At 39.6% G+C, this 18,053-nt stretch overlaps 1 protein-coding gene across 1 annotated transcript in view; it reads right to left on the bottom strand.

Annotated features, from left to right (window-relative positions):
- PTPRA (protein tyrosine phosphatase receptor type A) overlaps positions 1–18,053 on the bottom strand; it is a 586,312-nt gene that overhangs the window by 201,832 nt on the left and 366,427 nt on the right. Inside the window, exons 6-7 of the mRNA XM_053704306.1 lie at positions 7,050–7,134; positions 5,673–5,746 (exon numbers count right to left, since the gene is read on the bottom strand). Of these exons, the coding sequence (XP_053560281.1) occupies positions 5,673–5,746; positions 7,050–7,134 (159 nt within the window). The remainder of the gene's footprint in view (positions 1–5,672; positions 5,747–7,049; positions 7,135–18,053) is intronic.

Genomic DNA, 18,053 nt, shown 5'->3' with positions numbered 1-18,053 from the left:
AGCTCTAGAGTACACTGAATGCTAACGAGAGGGGAAAAAGAGGCAGACCCTAATCTGAGGGCACCACAGCCTGGAAAACCTCTCTCCCGAAGGCCTCTTCAGCAGAAGCAAAAATATCAAACTTGTAAAATTTTGGAAAAAGTATGTAAGGAGAACCAGGCAAGAGAAAACTACTGCTCTCGTAGAATGAGCAGAAATCCTCAGAGGACGCTTATGTCCCGTCGTTCCTATGCTAAACAGATGACATTCCTCAGACAAAAAGATAAGGAAGTCGAAGAGGCCCTCTGACCCCTACGATTCCCGGAAAAAAGAGAACAAACAGAGAAAGAGGTTTGTCTAAATTCCAAGATAGAACTTCAAGGCACAACCCACATCCAGAAATACGTTGCCAACGTTCCTTCGATGGAGGAGAATTAGGACATGAGAAAGGAACAACAATCTCTTGATTGATGTTGCGAATTGACACAACCTTAGGAAGAAAACATAACTTGGTTTGTAGAACAGCCTTATCGGCATGAAAAGCCAGATAAGAAGGGAGGCATTGCAAGGCAGCAATCACAGATACTCTACGCGTAGAAGCAATAGCCAGTAGAAAAGAAACCTTCCAAGATAACAATTTAATGTCTACTTCATGCATAGGCTCCAACGGAACCCGTTGCAAAACCTTAAGGACAAGATTTAAACTCCAAGGAGGAGCCTTAGATCTAAACACAGGTCTGATCCCAGCAGAGTCACAACAAATGGCTACACATCTGGAATCTCTGCAAACCTCTTGTGCAGTAACACAGAAAGGGCCGAAAACTGTCCCTTCAGGGGACTTGCAGAACAGCGCTTCTCCAGATCATCCTGGAGAACAGAATAAGTATTTTCTCCACACCTTATGATAGATGCGACGAGCAACCAGCTTACGAGCTTGAGTGAGAGTAAAAATAACTCTCAGAAAACCCTCTCTTAGCTAGGACTAAGAGTTCAATCTCCACGCAGTCAGCCTCAGAGAATCTAGACATAGATGAACAAAGAGACCTTGGTCACCAGATCCCTGTGACAAGGTAACTTCCACGGAGATGATGACATCGCCAATAGAGCCGCGAACCATATCCTTTACGGCCAAGACAGAGCAGTCAGTATCACAGACGCCTGCTTGAATCAAACCACTACACTAGGAAGTAGTGGTAACGGTCGGAAAGGATAAATTGGACTGAACTAATGCATCTTTTAGCTCCGCCTGAGGGTCCCTGTGCCTCGACCCCTATCTGGGTAGCTTGGTATTGAGACGTTATAAGATCTTCCTCTTGAAAATCTCTGCAAACACTCGGGATGGAGCGACCATTCTCCTGAATGAAAGTATTGTCTGCTGAGGAAATCTGCGGGTCTCCCCCACACCAGGATCCGAGATACTTCCCTCAAAACTAGGGAGCTTCTCGTTCCCCACTAATGGTTGATGTAAGCCACCGAGGAAATATTGGAATTTGATTAACTGGGACGAACCCAGCAGAGGCCAAGCCTTCAGAGCATTGTATATAGCCCGAAGATCCAAAATGAGACAAGGAGGGAGCTTTACCTCCTGAGACCAGAGGCCCTGTGCCTTCCTGGCACCACAAACAGCACCGCCTTCTGGACAGACTCACAACCATAGTCACCATCACCAGGATGGTCTTGAGACGGACGTCCCTCAGGACAAGTGATCCGGACAAAACCACCAAGAGAGCGATTCTCTCGATTGGTTGTCCAGAGAAATCTGTTGAGACAGATCCGAATGATTGCCGTTCCACTCGTTCAGCATGTGGAGTTGCAACAGTCTGAGGTGAAACCTGGCAAAGGAAATTATGTCCAAGCTGGACACCATAAGACCAATCACCTCCATACACCGAGCCACAGATGGCCTTAAGGAGATCTGGAGGGCAAGACATGTTGAAGCTAGCTTGCAACATCTCTGGTCTGTTCTCATGTCTATGGAGACTATTAAAGTACCCGAGAATTCTACCCTGGTACTTTATACAAGAGAACTCTCTCTAGATTATATGCCATCCATGGGATCTAAGAAAACAGAGGAGATATTCTGAATGGTCCACTCATCGAAAAAACATTCTTTAGCTAGACCAAACGGAAGGCAATAAACTGTAAGTGCTGGTCCAGGAATGCAAACCTTAGGAACTGAAAGTGGTCCTTGAGGATTGGTACGAGAAGGGAGGATCCTTCAGATCTATCGTGGTCATGAACTACCCCTCTCAAACGATGGGAAGAATGGACCTTATTGTCTCCATCTTAAACGAGGGAACATTTAAAAACTTGCTTAAGCACTTTAGGTCCAAAATTGGACGGAAAGTTCCCTCCTTCTTAGGGACCACGAAAAGGTTTGAATAGCATCCCAAAACTTTTGGTTTGCTCTGGCTTAGTGGAGGACTGCTGACATGGGCTTTATCAGAATGAAAAGAACGAAAATCGTCCCTTAGATTAGTTCATATACTCTTGCGGTAGGAGGGCACCCTTGCCCCCTGTAACCGTGGAGATAATTGGGTCCAGACCTGGAACAGACAAAATCATTCCCATAAAGGGAGGAAAGAAGTCTAGACTTAGAAGTCATATCCACAGACCATGACTGCAGCTGGAACACAACGGGCCTAAACAGAAAAAACTGAAGCCATAGCATTCAAGTGAATAAACTGCCAAATAGCAGCACAGATAAAAGAATTAACAACCCTCAAGGCCGTAAATCCTTTATGAGCAACGTCGAGGGGATCCTCCACCCTGATCAAATCCTATAAGGAGTCACACCAGAAGGTAGATTCTCCAGTAAGCGCGGCAACAGCCGCCACCGGTTGAAACCAATATCCTGTATGTTGAAACACCCTTCTTAACAGAGTTTCCATCTTTAATCAATGGGCTCTACAAACAAAGAACTATCCTCACCCCATTTAGGGACGGAACCTCACAACTCTATTGAGAGTCCAGGACTTGGGACAATTTGTTAAAGGGACAAGAGGGGGAAAAGGAATCCAATCCTGTCCCATTCATTCTTAATAATGTTCGCCATCTAACAGGAGCAGGGAAGGATAAGGTACCACCCTGGCCTAAAACTCTATCCAATTTAGGAATTAAAGGTTCATCAGGCAATTTGGCCTCTGGAACCTCTGAATTTGCCAAAAACTTCCTTTAGAAGAAAGCGCAAATTCCTAAACGAAAATCTGGTTCCTACGCAGCGTTAGGTTTTAAGGAAACGCAGACTCCGACCCAGAATGTTCATACTCTGAAGTCTCAGAAAGAACTTCATCCTCTGATAACCCTCCGTTAAATCCAATAAATGATCTGATGTACTCTGGGAAGGAGTGCAATATGTAACCTTTTGCTTAGCAGGGCGAGGTAAAGCATTAAAGGCCGCAGACACCGTCGTCTGAACTGCACAGTAACGTCTGGTGAAAAAAAGCCCCCTCCAGATGGAGGATCAGCAATGCTAAGGGAAAACTGAATGTGTAGAGATAAGAATGTAGGGTACGCACCTTACTGGACGACAACTCCTCAGAGGTGGACGGCTCCGTGGTATCAAACATGTTCAATATTATCACATTATCAAGGCATATGGAACATAATTGAGAGGGCAGAACTAAGGCCTCCTCACCATATAAACAGGAATTACTTATTAGGAATAGAGGGAGTGCCTTTTAAAGTAACAGAATCCTCCATCGCTAGTGCAATAACCGGAGAACTAGAGAAAAAAAACATCTTATTTTATTAAAAAAACAGCACCCTTATACCCCAATGGCTGGGGCACTCACCACCTCCTATCACCTAGACAATTAAGAGATTTATGACTCAGTCAGGAAAAAGGGGAATGAATCACATGGTGCACAATGCAGGATCGTCCCTGCTATGAATTAGCACGCCAGCTTGTAAGCTGCATGGCTTTCAAAGTGAAAGTGAAACCTATATAATTCCATTACACCCTATGAGCCCATAACATCTCACATATAAAGCAGCATAAAATCAAATAAACATATAAGATTATTCCTCTCTGGTCAATAATCCCCCTAAGGAGATATTAACCCTTGATTCTATACAGATAAAAGGAGTCACACTGTGACCCTGTCTTCTTGCGTTATCATACATGTATAAAATATGAAACGTTCTAACCAGAATCTATGCTGTGGAACAGGAGCACGGCCCTTCAAATGTGACAGATAGTGGCATCGCTTCTGACATGGACTTAAGTGAAGAAAACAGGCAGTGAAACTCGTCAATGCGGATTGCCTATGGAGCTGTTAATATGAGTCGGGATGGTTTCGCAGAAAGACTCTCCCTGCATCTCAAGACTCTAACTTTCATTCATGCTCTCACTGAGAGGCTGACAGGACTACTTAAAACTCCAGTCCCATCTCGAAGAGTACTACTCCGAAATTTCTAACACTTCTCTGCCAAGCTCCTGAGACGAAAGGCAAAGCATGACTGGGGTTATGAAGTGGGGGAGGTATTTATGCCTTTGGCTGGGGTGTCTTTGCCTCCTCCTGGTGGCCAGGTTCAGTATTTCCCACAAGTAAGGAATGCAGCTGTGGACTCTTCCCATATTAAAATGGAAATACCTGCCAGCAATTTTTATACAATTTTTTTATGCAAACTATTTTAAATGAATTAGTCCTTTTAGATATGCACAGATCTCAACCTTTATAGCACTTTAAAGTAACATCTAAAGAAGTGCTATTTTCTCATATACAGTGTTCTTTACAGAAATGTTTGCCAGCCAGGTTGCATTATGAAGTAACGGGGTGGGGGCAGTGTAATGTTTTCTAATATTAAATCATTTCTGCTATGTAAAGCACACATTAATTGCATAATTTAACAAACGTTTTTAATGATAATTTGTGCAATTAAAATGTACATTTTTAATATTAGCTTATTTGAGCTTAAAGGGCCATAATACCCAAATGTTTAAACACTTGAAAGCAATGCAGCATAGCTGTAAAAAGCTCACTAGAAAATATCACCTGAACATCTCTATGTAAAAAACAAAGATATTTTACCTCAAAAGTTCCTCAGTAGCCACATCCCATTGTAAAGGACTTCTAAGCAGCAAATCAGTATGCCTGTCCTAGAACAGCGGAAGGAGCGAGCATTCGTGCACACTCATCTTATTTCCCTATTCAGTGTAAGGATGTTTGCTATAAAATCTCATGAGTTAAGTGAAATCTCATGAGATCACAGTAAAAGAGTTCATGACCTCAGCACTGTTGATGCTGATTGGCTGCTGTTCATTTCTTCATTTTTTTTACCTGCAGCTGGACAGCAGCTGAGTATAACTTTTTGCACAGAACTTACTCTGATGAGCTGAGGAGGTTGTGAGGTAAAATATCTTCCTTTTTTACATAGAGATGCTCAGGTAATATTTTTCTGTCAGCTTTTTACAGTTATACTGCATCAGTTTTAAGTGATTTAGCCTATGAGTATTATGTCCCTTTAATATTAGCTAAAATTTTAACTGGGTTGTCAGTAAAATCAGCCGGGTATCGAGGGGAGAGAGAGGAGAAAAAAAGAGAGAGAGATGAGATTACATATATGGCTGACTCCTCACAAAATTACTTAGCCTAACTGATATAAATGTCATCAGGCCCTTGAATGCACACAAAGCATTTATAGCATAGTATTAGAAATTCTGAAGAAATCATTACGTTTGGAGACGTTACCTGTATCATCAGCTCGGCCATTAGACAATCGGAAGGAATTGGAGTGACTGCCGGCCTGTTTGTATTTCTTAAACCTAAGAAACACAGGAGCAGAATAGTGGTGATCAAACTACATTTAGATTTTGATGTAGGGTTCACAACAAATGTTACAGACAGACGAGAACTATGGGACCTGCATATGCTAAATACAATCAGGCAGTAGTTTTGTTACATACAGAAATGTATTTCTGCTTGTGAAAGTGCAACTGCGAGCGGTCGCGTTCCGTGTTCAAATGCTCACTAATGCATGTCTACAAGCTAATATGCTGAAAAGAAATTAAACAGCAAAAGAAAAGATACACTTTCCGAGCACAGAGAGCTGCTCACCTAAACAATTCAGTTGTTATAGCAAGAGAGGGTTTGATTTGATTTATTTTTCAATTTTAAGCTTTTTATTACTATTCATTTTTAAATATTGTTATACCTAATGTTAGTTCAATTGCATTATAGAATAATGAGGCTTTTCGTACCTTTAGAATCTGTTTTAGGTGTGAACCACATCCATTTCCTTTATGGTTAACTAAATTCCGACCAACCTTCACTATAATATGCTTTTATTTCATTTTAAAAAAATAAAAAGCCACTAACTAGTAAACAGACATAAGTAATTGAAAACTATTGAAGTGTAAAGTAATATAGATTACAAAACAGTGTGAAAGTACAGCAGAACTGTCATGTTATGTAGTGCTATATTGCACTGGGCTTGGCTCCCTTGGAGAAGTAAAGCAAAATCTGCCTTTTGAGGGATCTCGCAGTTCCTAGAGGATCATTTAATTTTGTAAACATTTTATTCTGCTCACCTTTGTTTAAAGGGACATGAAACCCACATTTTTTCTTTCATGATTTAGAAAGAGAATGCATTTTTAAACATCTTTCTAATTTACTTCTATTATCTAATATGTTTTATTCTCTTGATATTCTTTGCTGAAAAGCATATCTAGATATGCTCAGTAGCTGCTGATTGGTTGCTGCACATAGAAGCCTCATGCGATTGGCTCACCCATGTGTATTGCTTTTTCTTCAAATAAGGATATCTAAAAAAATGAAGCAAAATAAATAATAGAAGTAAATTGTAATGTTGTTTAAATTTGAATGTTCTATCTGAATCATGAAAGAAAGATTTTGGGTTTAGTGGCCCTTTAACATAACTACAGAGAGATTTAAATCATTTCTGTTGACTTCCATCTAATCAATATTTGAGGTGGAGGAATCAGGAAAGGTGATGTCTATTTTGCTACAGGGGTAGAGATGTGATGCAAAATCATTTACTGCTTAACATCATGCGGTCGATTCCCTAGTCCAGTGATTGTGTATATAGCTATGAGGTCTCATACTTACCTTAACATGTACAGCACAATGATGATGAACACAATGACTAGCAGAGAAGACAGCGCCACCATAACTGCTATGATTGGAGTCTCATCTGCAGGAAATAAAACAAAACATCTCTGACAAGTGAAGTTATAGTCCATTTGTGCAGATTATATGCAAATTGTCAGCACTTTGTGCAGCATTAAACATTTTCAAGCAAAAACCACAGTGAGGCTTTTAACTTTGCCACGTTCAAATCACATCTTGTTTGTGTCATATCTTTTCAGATTTAATTCTTTTGAAAACAATGCAAAAAAAAAAATAAGACAATCACAAGAGATGGGGATCATGTATGACAATTTAAGTAATGATACTAATGTACGTCTAACTGTTCTCAGCATCTCAGAAGACTATGTGCAGAGTATCAGGAATACCGGCTGTCGCTGATAACGTAAGATATAAAAATGGCCATACTTAGGAGAGGGTGACACAGCATACAACATGGAGATGCATTAATGGGACTCATTTTATTACACAGATGTACATATTTCATTTAACCTAAGAAAACAAGAATTCTCAGTGTTCTCCCCACAACCGATTTAAAGGGATATGAAACCCACCAATTAGCAAGCACTTCCCAAATGCTGAACCAAAAATGGCCCGACTGCACTCTGCAAGTCTACATTCCTACTTTTTCAAATAAAGATACCAAGAGAATGAGGAAAAATTTGATAACAGGAGTAAATTAGAAAGTTGCTTAAATTGCATGCTCTATCTGAATCATGAAAGAACATTTTTGGGGTTTCATGTCCCGTTAAGTAACATTTATAAAAACATAATTTATGTAAGAACTTACCTGATAAATTCATTTCTTTCATATTAACAAGAGTCCATGAGCTAGTGACGTATGGGATATACATTCCTACCAGGAGGAGCAAAGTTTCCCAAACCTTAAAATGCCTATAAATACACCCCTCACCACACCCACAAATCAGTTTAACGAATAGCCAAGAAGTGGGGTGATAAGAAAAAAAGTGCGAAGCATATAAAATAAGGAATTGGAATAATTGTGCTTTATACAAAAAAATCATAACCACCACAAAAAAGGGTGGGCCTCATGGACTCTTGTTAATATGAAAGAAATGAATTTATCAGGTAAGTTCTTACATAAATTATGTTTTCTTTCATGTAATTAACAAGAGTCCATGAGCTAGTGACGTATGGGATAATGACTACCCAAGATGTGGATCTTTCCACACAAGAGTCACTAGAGAGGGAGGGATAAAATAAAGACAGCCAATTCCTGCTGAAAATAATCCACACCCAAAATAAAGTTTAACAAAAAACATAAGCAGAAGATTCAAACTGAAACCGCTGCCTGAAGAACTTTTCTACCAAAAACTGCTTCAGAAGAAGAAAATACATCAAAATGGTAGAATTTAGTAAAAGTATGCAAAGAGGACCAAGTTGCTGCTTTGCAGATCTGGTCAACCGAAGCTTCATTCCTAAACGCCCAGGAAGTAGATACTGACCTAGTAGAATGAGCTGTAATTCTCTGAGGCGGAATTTTACCCGACTCAACATAGGCAAGATGAATTAAAGATTTCAACCAAGATGCCAAAGAAATGGCAGAAGCTTTCTGGCCTTTCCTAGAACCGGAAAAGATAACAAATAGACTAGAAGTCTTACAGAAAGATTTCGTAGCTTCAACATAATATTTCAAAGCTCTAACAACATCCAAAGAATGCAACGATTTCTCCTTAGAATTCTTAGGATTAGGACATAATGAAGGAACCACAATTTCTCTACTAATGTTGTTGAAATTCACAACTTTAGGTAAAAATTCAAAAGAAGTTCGCAACACCGCCTTATCCTGATGAAGAATCAGAAAAGGAGACTCACAAGAAAGAGCAGATAATTCAGAAACTCTTCTGGCAGAAGAGATGGCCAAAAGGAACAAAACTTTCCAAGAAAGTAATTAAATATCCAATGAATGCATAGGTTCAAAAGGAGGAGCTTGAAGAGCCCCCAGAACCAAATTCAAACTCCAAGGAGGAGAAATTGACTTAATGACAGGCTTTATATGAACCAAAGCTTGTACAAAACAATGAATATCAGGAAGAATAGCAATCTTTCTGTGAAAAAGAACAGAAAGAGCAGAGATTTGACCTTTCAAGGAACTTGCGGACAAACCCTTATCTAAACCATCCTGAAGAAATTGTAATATTCTCGGTATTCTAAAAGAATGCCAAGAAAAATGATGAGAAAGACACCAAGAAATATAAGTCTTCCAGACTCTATAATATATCTCTCTGGATACAGATTTACGAGCCTGTAACATAGTATTAATCACAGAGTCAGAGAAACCTCTTTGACCAAGAATCAAGCGTTCAATCTCCATACCTTTAAATTTAAGGATTTTTAGATCCTGATGGAAAAAAAGGACCTTGAGACAAAAGGTCTGGTCTTAACGGAAGAGTCCACGGTTGGCAAGAGGCCATCCGGACAGGATCCGCATACCAAAACCTGTGAGGCCATGCCGGAGCTACCAGCAGAACAAACGAGCATTCCTTCAGAATCTTGGAGATTACTCTTGGAAGAAGAACTAGAGGCGGAAAGATATAGGCAGGATGATACTTCCAAGGAAGTGAAAATGCATCCACTGCCTCCGCCTGAGGATCCCGGGATCTGGACAGATACCTGGGAAGTTTCTTGTTTAGATGAGAAGCCATCAGATCTATTTCTGGAAGTTCCCACATTTGAACAATCTAAAGAAATACCTCTGGGTGAAGAGACCATTCGCCCGGATGCAACGTTTGGCGACTGAGATAATCCGCTTTCCAATTGTCCATACCTGGGATAAAAAACCGCAGAGATTAGACAGGAGCTGGATTCCGCCCAAACCAAAATTCGAGATACTTCTTTCATAGCCAGAGGACTGTGAGTCCCTCCTTGATGATTGATGTATGCCACAGTTGTGACATTGTCTTATCTGAAAACAATGAATCTCTCTTCAGAAGAAGCCAAGACTGAAGAGCTCTGAAAATTGCACGGAGTTCCAAAATATTGATCGGAAATCTCACCTCCTGAGATTCCCAAACCCCTTGTGCCGTCAGATACTCCCACACAGCTCCCCAACCTGTAAGACTTGTATCTGTTGAGATTATAGTCCAGGTCGGAAGAACAAAGAAGCCCCCTGAACTAAACGATGGTGATCTGTCCACCATGTCAGAGAGTGTCGTAAAATCGGTTTAAAGATATTAATTGAGATATCTTTGAGTAATCCCTGCACCATTGGTTCAGCATACAGAGCTGAAGAGGTCGCATGTGAAAACGAGCAAAGGAGATCGCATCTGATGCGGCAGTCCTAAGACCCAACATTTCCATGCATAAGGCTACCAAAGGGAATGATTGTGATTGAAGGTTTTGACAAGCTGATATCAATGTTAAACTTCTCTTGTCTGACAAGGACAGAGTCATAGACACTGAATTTATCTAGAAACCTAAAAAGGTTACCCTTGTCTGAGGAATCAATGAACTGATTGGTAAATTGATCCTCCAACCATGAACTTGAACAACACAAGTCGATTCGTATGAGATTCTTCGAAAATGAGAAGACTGAGCAAGTACCAAGATATCGTCCAAATAAGGAAATACCAAAACCCTATTCTCTGATTACAGAAAGAAGGGCACCGAGAACTTTTGAAAAAAATTCTTGGAACTGAGGCTAGGCCAAACAGTAGAGCCACAAAACTGGTAATGCTTGTCTAAAAAGAGAATCTCAGACACTAAAAGTGATCTGGATGAATCGGAATATGCAGATACACATCCTGTAAATCTATTGTAGACATGTAATGCCCTTGCTAAACAAAAGGCAAGATAGTCCTACAGTAACCATCTTGAATGTTGGTATCCTAACATAACGATTCAATAATGATAGATCCAGAACTGGTCTGAAGGAATTGACCTTCTTTGGTACAATGAAGAGATAAAATAAAACCCCAGCCCCTGTTCCAGAACTGGAACTGGCATAAATACTCCAGCCAACTCTAGATCTGAAACACATTTCAGAAATGCTGAGCCTTGCTGTGTTAACTGGGACACGGGAAAGAAAAGAATCTCTTAGCAGGAGGCCTTAACTTGAAGCCAATTCTGTACCTTTCTGAAACAATGTTTCTGAAACCAGAGATTAAGAACGGAACTGATCCAAATTTCTTTGAAGAAAACGTAAACTGCCCCATACCAGCTGAGCTGGAATAAGGGCCGCACCTTCATAGATACTTAGGAGCTGGCTATAGGTTTCTATAAGGCTTGGATATAGTTTCCAAACTGATACCGCTCCTGAGGATGAAGGATCAGGCTTTTGTTCCTTGTTGTGAGGAAAGGAACAAAATGATTATTTACCCTGGAAAGAAAGGGAAAGCAAAGTTGACTTAGAAGACATGTCAGCATTCCAAGTTTAATCCATAAAGTCTTTCTAGCTAAAATAGCTAGAGACATATACCTGACATCAACTCTAATGATATCAAAAGATGGTATCACCAATAAAATTATTAGCATGTTATAGAATAATAATAATGCTATAAAATTATGATCTGTTACTTGTTGCGCTAAAGCTTCTAACCAAAAAGTTGAAGCTGCAGCAACATCCGCTAAAAATATAGCAGGTCTAAGAAGATTACCTGAACATAAGTAAGCTTTTCTTAGAAAAGATTCAATTTTCCTATCTAAAGGATCCTTAAATGAAGTACTATCTGCCATAGGAATAGTAGTACATTTGCAGGAGTAGAGACAGCCCCATAACCTTAGGGATTTTTGTCCCAAAAAACTCTAATCTGTCAGATGGCACAGGATATAATTTGCTTAAACGTCTAGAAGGAGTAAATAAATTACCCAAATTATTCCATTCCCTGGAATTACTTCAGAAATAGCATCAGGGAGATAAAACACTTCTGGAATAACTACAGGAGATTTAAAAACCTTATTTAAACGTTTACATTTAGTATCAAGAGGACCAGAATCCTCTATTTCTAATGCAAATAACACTTCTTTAAGTAAAGAACGAATAAATTCCATCTTGAACAAATACAAAGATTTATCAGCATCAACCTCTGAGACAGAAACCTCTGAACCAGAAGAACCATTATCAGTATCAGAATGATGATGTTCATTTAAAAATTCATCTGAAAAAAAGAGAAGTTTTAAAAGACTTTTATGTATACTAGAAGGAGAAATAACAGACATAGCCTTCTTAATGGATTTAAAAAATAAAATCTCTTATGTTATCAGGAACACTCTGAAATTAAGATGTTGACGGACAGCAACAGGTAATGTAACAGTACTAAAGGAAATTTTATCTGCATTAATAAGTTTGACATGACATGCAATACAAATAACAGCTGGAGAAAACAGATACCAAAAGTTTATAGCAGACTTAGCTTGGTAGCTCCAGCACTGTGCAGTGATTTTCCTGTAGTATCTTCTGACTCAGTTGCAACGTGGAACATCTTGCAATATGTAAAAGAAAAAAACAACATATAAAGCAAAATTGATCAAATTCCTTAAATGACAGTTTCAGGAATGGGAAAAAAATGCCAGTGAACAAGCTTCTAGCAACCAGAAGCAATAAATAATGAGACTTAAATAATGTGGAGACAAAAATGACGCCCATATTTTTTAGCGCCAAAAAAGACGCCCACATTATTTGGCGCCTAAATGCTTTTGGCGCCAAAAATGACGCCACATCCGGAACGCCGACATCTTTGACGCAAAATAACGTCAAAAAATGACGCAACTTCCGGCGACACGTATGACGCCGGAAACGGAAAAGAATTTTTGCGCCAAAAAAGTCCGCGCCAAGAATGACGCAATAAAATGAAGCATTTTCAGCCCCCGCGAGCCTAACAGCCCACAGGGAAAAAAGTCAAATTTTTGAGGTAAGAAAAAATATGATAATTCAATGCATTTATCCCAAATATGAAACTGACTGTCTGGAAATAAGGAAAGTTGAACATTCTGAGTCAAGGCAAATAAATGTTTGAATACATATATTTAGAACTTTATAAATAAAGTGCCCAACCATAGCTTAGAGTGTCACAGAAAATAAGACTTACTTACCCCAGGACACTCATCTACATGTTTGTAGAAAGCCAAACCAGTACTGAAACGAGAATCAGTAGAGGAAATGGTAAATATAAGAGTATATCGTCGATCTGAAAAGGGAGGTAAGAGATGAATCTCTACGACCGATAACAGAGAACCTTATGAAATAGACCCCGTAGAAGGAGATCACTGCATTCAATAGGCAATACTCTCTTCACATCCCTCTGACATTCACTGCACGCTGAGAGGAAAACCGGGCTCCAACTTGCTGCGGAGCGCATATCAACGTAGAATCTAGCACAAACTTACTTCACCACCTCCCTTGGAGGCAAAGTTTGTAAAACTGATTTGTGGGTGTGGTGAGGGGTGTATTTATAGGCATTTTAAGGTTTGGGAAACTTTGCCCCTCCTGGTAGGAATGTATATCCCATACGTCACTAGCTCATGGACTCTTGTTAATTACATGAAAGAAATAACCAAATATGTTATAATATTGCAGTTTTATATTATCCCCACCCAGCTGGCAAAATATTCTGTGGAGAACCCCGATTCTGTTATGGACAAATATTCACAATAGTTATACTGTTACATCGTATTGCGCCAAAACATTATATTATATAAAAGACAAAACAAAGGGGAGCCTCATGTGTAGTATCATGAAATAAGCACAAAGCCACAGAAAAAAGCCAAATGGGCACTCACAAGGATATGGTGTTTGACTTGGCACAAAGGAAGATTGGATACTCACATGTTAGATGAGCACACTTATGTGTTAGTAGGAGCAAGCTGGCATATTATGGTAAGGTGTGTCAGCTCACCACCAAGGGACTTTTCCTTAGGATGCAATATCCAAAAGTGGTAGACTTCTGTGTGTTAGGTTCCACTCCAAGCAGGTGCAGGCAGGTAAAATCACTCACAAGAGTATTTTTAAAAATTATAAAGTACTATTTATTAAAAACAAATTAAAATACATGTACAAAGGAGTGAACTAGGGGCATACAGTCGAGCCCCTTGTAAATGGAACACGTTTCTCGGCTCATACGCCGTTTCCTCAATGATGCCTGAGGAAACGGCGTATGAGCCGAGAAACGCGTTGCAGTTACAGGGGGCTGGACTGTATGCTCTTAGTTCACTCCTTTGTATATTTATTTTAATTTGTTTTTAATAAATAGTATTTTTTCATTTTTAAAAATACTCTTGTGAGTGATTTTACCTGCCTGCACCTGCTTGGAGTGGAACCTAACACACAGAAGTCTACCACTTTTGGATATTGCATCCTAAGGAAAAGTCCCTTGGTGGTGAGCTGACACACCTTACCATAATATGCCAGCTTGCTCCTACTAACACATAAGTGTGCTCATCTAACATGTGAGTATCCAATCTTCCTTTGTGCTAAGTCAAACACCATATCCTTGTGATCTGCACAATTTGGTGCTTTTCCTGTGTTTTATCTTTCTACTACAGTTAATGACCGATATCCTCTGTGGGTGAGCTGTCACACCTGATAAAATCTGAAGCCTGTCCCTACAAGCACATAGGTGTGCTCCAGAACCTTCTGAGTACCCATTTGGCTTTTTCCTGTGACTTTGTGCTTATTTGATGATACCGCACATGAGGCGCCCCTTTGTTTTGTCTTTTATATAGTATCTCTGGACCATTGTTGTTGAGGAGGAGGCTGCTATCGTTGGGAAGAAAGATACACTTCTTAATCTGAAATTGAACTTTCCTTTAACATGCCAAATTGCTGGCAATTCTAATTGTATTTATATGCTCATATATCATTGAGGTTATTACTAGCTATTTATTAGCGCTCACCGTTTTGTTGCGTAGAAAACATTATATTAGTTGTGTAAACTGATTGCTCAGTCATACAATAATACTTTCTTGTACAAACTGGACAAGGCTCTTGTTTAAGTCCCACAAAATAAAATATTTTAGATTCTATTCTCAGACAAGCTCCTGTCACTCTACTCTCATACCTTGTATGTTGTTCTCAGACAAGCTCCCGTCACCCTACTCTTATACCTTGTATATTGTTCTCAGACAAGCTCCCGTCACCCTACTCTTATACCTTGTATATTGTTCTCAGACAAGCTCCCGTCACCCTACTCTTATACCTTGTATATTGTTCTCAGACAAGCTCCCGTCACCCTACTCTTATACCTTGTATATGGTTCTCAGACAAACTCCCGTCACCCTACTCTTATACCTTGTATATTGTTCTCAGACAAGCTCCCGTCACCCAACTCTTATACCTTGTATATTGTTCTCAGACAAGCTCCCGTCACCCTACTCTTATACCTTGTATATTGTTCTCAGACAAGCTCCCGTCACCCTACTCTTATACCTTGTATATTGTTCTCAGACAAGCTCCCGTCGCCCTACTCTTATACCTTGTATATTGTTCTCAGACAAGCTCCCATCACCCTACTCTTATACCTTGTATATTGTTTTCAGACAAGCTGCCGTCACCCTACTCTTATACCTTATATATTGTTGTCAGACAAGCTCCCGTCACCCTACTTTTATACCTTTTATATTGTTGTCAGACAAGCTCCCATCACCCTACTCTTATACCTTGTATATTGTTCTCAGACAAGCTGCCGTCACCCTACTCTTATACCTTGCATATTGTTCTCAGACAAGCTCGCCGTCACCCTACTCTTATACCTTGTATATTGTTCTCAGACAAGCTCCCATCACCCTACTCTTATACCTTGTATATTGTTCTCAGACAAGCTCCCGTCACCCTACTCATATACCTTGTATATTGTTCTCAGACAAGCTCCCGTCACCCTACTCTTATACCTTGCATATTGTCCTCAGACAAGCTCCCATCACCCTACTCTTATACCTTGTATATTGTTTTCAGACAAGCTGCCGTCACCCTACTCTTATACCTTGTATATTGTTCTCAGACAAGCTCCCGTCACCCTACTCTTATACCTTGTATATTGTTCTCAGACAAGCTCCCGTCACCCTACTGTTATACCTTGTATATTGTTCTCAGACAAGCTGCCGTCACCCTACTCTTATACCTTGTATATTGTTCTCAGACAAGCTCCCGTCACCCTACTCTTATACCTTGTATATTGTTCTCAGACAAGCTCCCGTCACCCTACTCTTATACCTTGTATATTGTTTTCAGACAAGCTGCCGTCACCCTACTCTTATACCTTGTATATTGTTCTCAGACAAGCTCCCGTCACCCTACTCTTATACCTTGTATATTGTTCTCAGACAAGCTCCCGTCACCCTACTGTTATACCTTGTATATTGTTCTCAGACAAGCTCCCATCACCCTACTCTTATACCTTGTATATTGTTCTCAGACAAGCTCCCGTCACCCTACTCTTATACCTTGTATATTGTTCTCAGACAAGCTCCCGTCACCCTACTGTTATACCTTGTATATTGTTCTCAGACAAGCTCCCATCACCCTACTCTTATACCTTGTATATTGTTCTCAGAAAAGCTCCCATCACCCTACTCTTATACCTTGCTAGAATAAAAAACATTTTAAAACTGGTTAGAGTATGCCATTTGTGTAATACTTATTAAAGCTTACTATGTGTTTAAAGGGATATTCCAGCCAACATTGGATTCCACATGAATGCATTTCAGTTTTGAATAGAATAATTTGTGTAATATACATGAATTGGCAACAATGCATCCAGTGAAAGCTATATAACCGATTAAAAAGTGTATTTAAGTGTGCACCAGCATTTTAAACACAGCACATGCTCAGAGGGCCTAAGGTGTTTGTATCATCTGGCAATAACTCAATTTGTTAAATGCTGACATGATAGAAGCCTCACTGACACTCTTAGCAGCTGCAGTATTTAAATGCTGTGCACTGAATATCTAGCTATGCTGCACATGCACGTGCAGAGAAAATGTTAACATTAAAACAGTGATAACTTTTACTAGAAGCATTTTTATCCAATACATGTATTCATGTATAATATGTTTCTACTCAACTCTACTTTAATTTTGACCGGAATGTCCCTTTAACTCCCGCAAAGTGAACAAATAGGACACTCCCTCCTCTAGCGAGACACATACATTGCAATTCCCAAGCCACTGATGACTGGATCTCTCCTTGTAACCGCTGTTCCTGATTGGCTCATGAGCTACATTAGGCTAATTAAGACCTACAGTCACATGAACTGTCAATCACAAGCCATTTTGTACATGGATTAGAGCACATAATTTTTGCATTAGGATATCAAAATAATAATGATGTGCTTTTCAAATTCAAGTACCTGTGTTATAAGCCCAGAACCTGTTACGTTACGAAGACAATGCTGATAACCGGGGCTGATAAGGGTGTGTATCATAAATACACACAAATGTACAGACGTGGGCAACAATAAGGTTAAACCAGTAATTCCATCAGCAGCAAAGCAACAAGACAAGCTGGTGCAAGAAGGAATCTATAGAGCATTGTTTCCAACAACAAATAAAAACAATATAGCTTTGAAACCCAGAGAGAAAAGGTAGATTTAATATTGTCATAATTACCACATTTAAATTATCCAGAGAGCGATGCTTACTGAGGCAGCGACCTAATAACAGCTTGATTGTTAGTAATACAGTGCATTAACCTCTGCAAAATACATGGCTAAGGGATATAAAACCGGTCTGTTTCATTGTTGTAATATAAAAGCACTAATTACTTAATAGAAATCATTGCAATACGTATTATTCATCATTTTAAAAGGATTTAACTTTATATCTATTTATTTTAATTCATTTGTAAAAAGTCAACTACCTCCTGTCACTGTCTCACAAGGGGGCTTTGGTCTTTACAGGAAGGTAAAGGCGCAGATTTTCCTTTTTACAGTTGCTAGGAGACACCATACAATATCTGCAGTTAGTTTATTGCCCAGGCACAGTAGAGGATTTTTGAGGAAGAAAATCATGTGA

This window comes from Bombina bombina, chromosome 2 (assembly GCF_027579735.1).
Source record: "Bombina bombina isolate aBomBom1 chromosome 2, aBomBom1.pri, whole genome shotgun sequence".
Lineage (NCBI taxonomy): Eukaryota > Metazoa > Chordata > Amphibia > Anura > Bombinatoridae > Bombina > Bombina bombina.
This window is presented reverse-complemented; position numbering and strand designations above follow the sequence as displayed.